The sequence below is a fragment of the Pseudomyrmex gracilis genome, unplaced genomic scaffold (assembly GCF_002006095.1).
Source record: "Pseudomyrmex gracilis isolate BER0280 unplaced genomic scaffold, ASM200609v1 scaffold_808, whole genome shotgun sequence".
NCBI lineage: Eukaryota > Metazoa > Arthropoda > Insecta > Hymenoptera > Formicidae > Pseudomyrmex > Pseudomyrmex gracilis.
The window spans coordinates 6,260-9,353 of NW_018021392.1; the positions used below are offsets into that span (position 1 = coordinate 6,260).

General features: G+C 30.5%; 1 protein-coding gene across 1 annotated transcript; it reads right to left on the minus strand.

The window, feature by feature from the left end:
• Positions 1–423: 423 nt before the first annotated feature.
• LOC109861515 (fibrinogen silencer-binding protein-like) lies at positions 424–2,504 on the minus strand. Its single transcript, XM_020441197.1, has 4 exons — positions 1,933–2,504; positions 1,696–1,815; positions 1,351–1,541; positions 424–1,259 (listed from the first exon to the last, which is right to left on the minus strand). The coding sequence occupies exons 1-4, from the start codon at positions 2,309–2,311 to the stop codon at positions 804–806; spliced, it is 1,146 nt and encodes a 381-aa protein (XP_020296786.1). The 5' UTR covers positions 2,312–2,504; the 3' UTR covers positions 424–803.
• Between the last annotated feature and the right edge of the window lie 590 nt (positions 2,505–3,094).

Here is a 3,094-nt window from a genome sequence, read left to right on the forward strand (position 1 = left end):
TATAAATGATAATGCGGACAACAGAAATAAGGAAAGTCAAAATGCAGTCGAAAGAAGAATACTTATTAACAATTATTTTTGGAGGTAAAGAACAAATAAGTATTGTAATATTTATAGTTTGTACAAAATATTGAAAAATATTAATAATTACATTGTGTATTACAGTTTATTGTAAGTTCGGACTACTCGAAGAAACGTAAATATAAAAAGACAGTATACATGACATGTAAATACATTATTATAATATTACTTATTTAGATAAATAAATAAATAAATCATGTCTTTTGACAATGTAACTATCGCTTTTTTTTATTTAAACTAGTATTACATAAGATTGCTTGTATCGCTAACAAATAAAAAATTTATGACAAATATAACATTTATGACAAATAATTAAGCTTATTATTACTATANTATCACATCTCTTTAGTAAACAAAACTTTACTTAGCAAGAACTATAAAAGTATACTATCTTAAATGCAAATAAAATATATTTGCATTTTTAATTTTATAAAAAAGCATTTGCATTAATAGTTTTAATCTTATACAACAACAAGAAAAGAATCTTATCTTACATTCTATGTTCAGAAANCAAAATGTATCAGGAACATCTTTGGTTTTATATTTAGTTTTNGGCCTTTAGTTTTATAGTGTTATTTAAACAGCCTTATAGAAAAATAACATTAATAAACATTTTCAGAAAATTTAAGATAATTGTAAATGAACTTTTACTTCACTTTACGAAAATAATAAAAACTTTCAAGACTAATTCATCAAAAAAAGGTATAATATGCATATTGAAATTATGACGTGTTTATAAATCTTTGCTGTTCTCTTTCTAAGATCAAAGTTTTTAATTCTAATTCTTTTTGCATTATTTCAAGTTGTACTTTTTCTTTTTGCAATTGCGTTTTTAAAATTTCAGTCTCAAATTCATGTTTTTCTTTTCCGTTATCCATCAGTAAATTTACTAACTCTAGTTTACAATCTGCTAATGTATCAAATTTTACAAGTCTGGTATTGCGATTGTTATTACTTATGTGTTTTAATCGATTGTTTGTTTTACTGACAGTTTCCTTGANTGCTGATGACACGAAATCATTTTCTTTTAATTTTTTCTTTTGGCTACTAGTACTGGCTAAATGCTCCACAAATGCTGCAGACTTTTTTTTCACTGATGTTCTAAGTGGAATACTAATTGGTGTTTGTAATTTTTGTGGATTCCAATTTTTCCAGTTTAATTTATCTTTTTGAAGAAACTGCAAAATGACAGTCAAATATATAAATAATTACAATTCTCATCCAATTTGTACACATTATTATGAACACTATTAATTATTATAGCCATACATTAAATAATACGTCATTTTCCTTATCAAATTCATCATTGTCTTTCATATCGCTTTCGTTTCTTTCCTTAATACTTTCATCTTCCGTACCACTTTTGTTTCTTTCTATATCATCTTNGTCTCTTTCTGTAACACTATCATCTGTTACATCTAGCCATTCTTCTACAAATGTTTCATTTTTATCGACAGTATCTGTAATATGAATAAAATAACATTACGATACAACATGTATACGACAAATAACTTCATTATAACTAAATTTAAAAATTACTGATTTATAAAAACTGTTGTATGATGTTTACTAAACATTACACAATAAAATAATATTTAATGGCATTATCCATACCTTCAAATCCTGAGATGCAGTCACTATCACAAATATTCGATAAACCTTCTACTGCTGGTCTTATTATTTCTCGTACTTGTTCAGCTATTGGATCATTTATAGCCTTATATTGTCCTCCTCCTGCAAACATGCATTACATTATAAATATATATATGTGTGTGTGTGTGTGTGTGTGTGGTATATATATGCACACACCAAAAGTTAAAGATGTTATTCTAAACAGATAAAGATATTAACCTGTTTTATAAACCTCCTGTTTCTCTTCAGCATATTGTTTCTTGGTCCTTTTTTTAATATTTTCCCAGCATGTTTTTAGAGCTTGTACAGTCCGTACAGTTCCCTTNNAACGAGACATGAAATTTATTTGCAAGTCTTTCCAACAATCTTCTTTTTCTTTTACAGAAACATTATTTGTTANTTTATTTTCTAATAGTTTACGCCTCTCTTGCACTAATTCAATAAGAAGCATTTTCTCTGCTTCTGAAAAATTTTTTGTTCTTTGTTTTTTATACTTTTGTACTTGATCTATTATTGATATTTGATCCATTTTTAATGACCAGAACACTCTCCCGAAAAAATAAGTTTTGAGTTCGGTTATGACACGGTTACCTAGCATTACCTATCATTACTTATGCACCAATCACATTACTTGATACAAATATAGTTAGAGTTAACACGCATAAGGTGTACGTTCAGTTGATCGGAACGAATATAAAGTTGAAGGAAAGCAAAACAAGTTGACCAAAGATTAAACTCTAATCAAAGTTAATCGCAGTTCACCGGAACTCTGAATTGAACCACGTTGGAGAAAACGGGCATTAGGGTCACCTGTCCCTAAACTGGACAAAAACAAAATTGTTACAGCCGCCAAGGACTATATTTAAATGCACGTCGCCTGGTGCATGAAACGCAAAAACTAAAAACTTTAAGATTTTCCCGTACTTTACACTGTCGGTTTTTAACACGGGTTATTATACGTCAACGTAGCGTAACACTAACTAACAAAACGAAAACAACTGATTTGTAACGCGTTTGCGCTTTTTAACAGAAAAATCACTAGAACTTAAAGCCACCACCCTAAGGGTGTGTTCTTTTTTGCGGAAAAATAACTAAACTGAATCTAACGCTACGCTTGACACTGGCGCTTTCTACGCTACGCCAACTGCGTCTTAAAGTCTCTAGACGGGTCCACTAAGGGTCCGTTCACTGTTTTGTGTCACTTTCGGAGATGTCCAAATTCTTAAGTTCCGGAACCGGCATTCGCCTTCTCTTTTCTGGTTGGTTGCTCCTCCGGTGTTGTCTCCCGCGTCCCTACGGCCGTCGGTGACAAGGTTGGGTTGTGACCGGGGTTAGGATCTAATTTGGCCGGGTACTCACGTTTTACGCCCTTTTTATCACG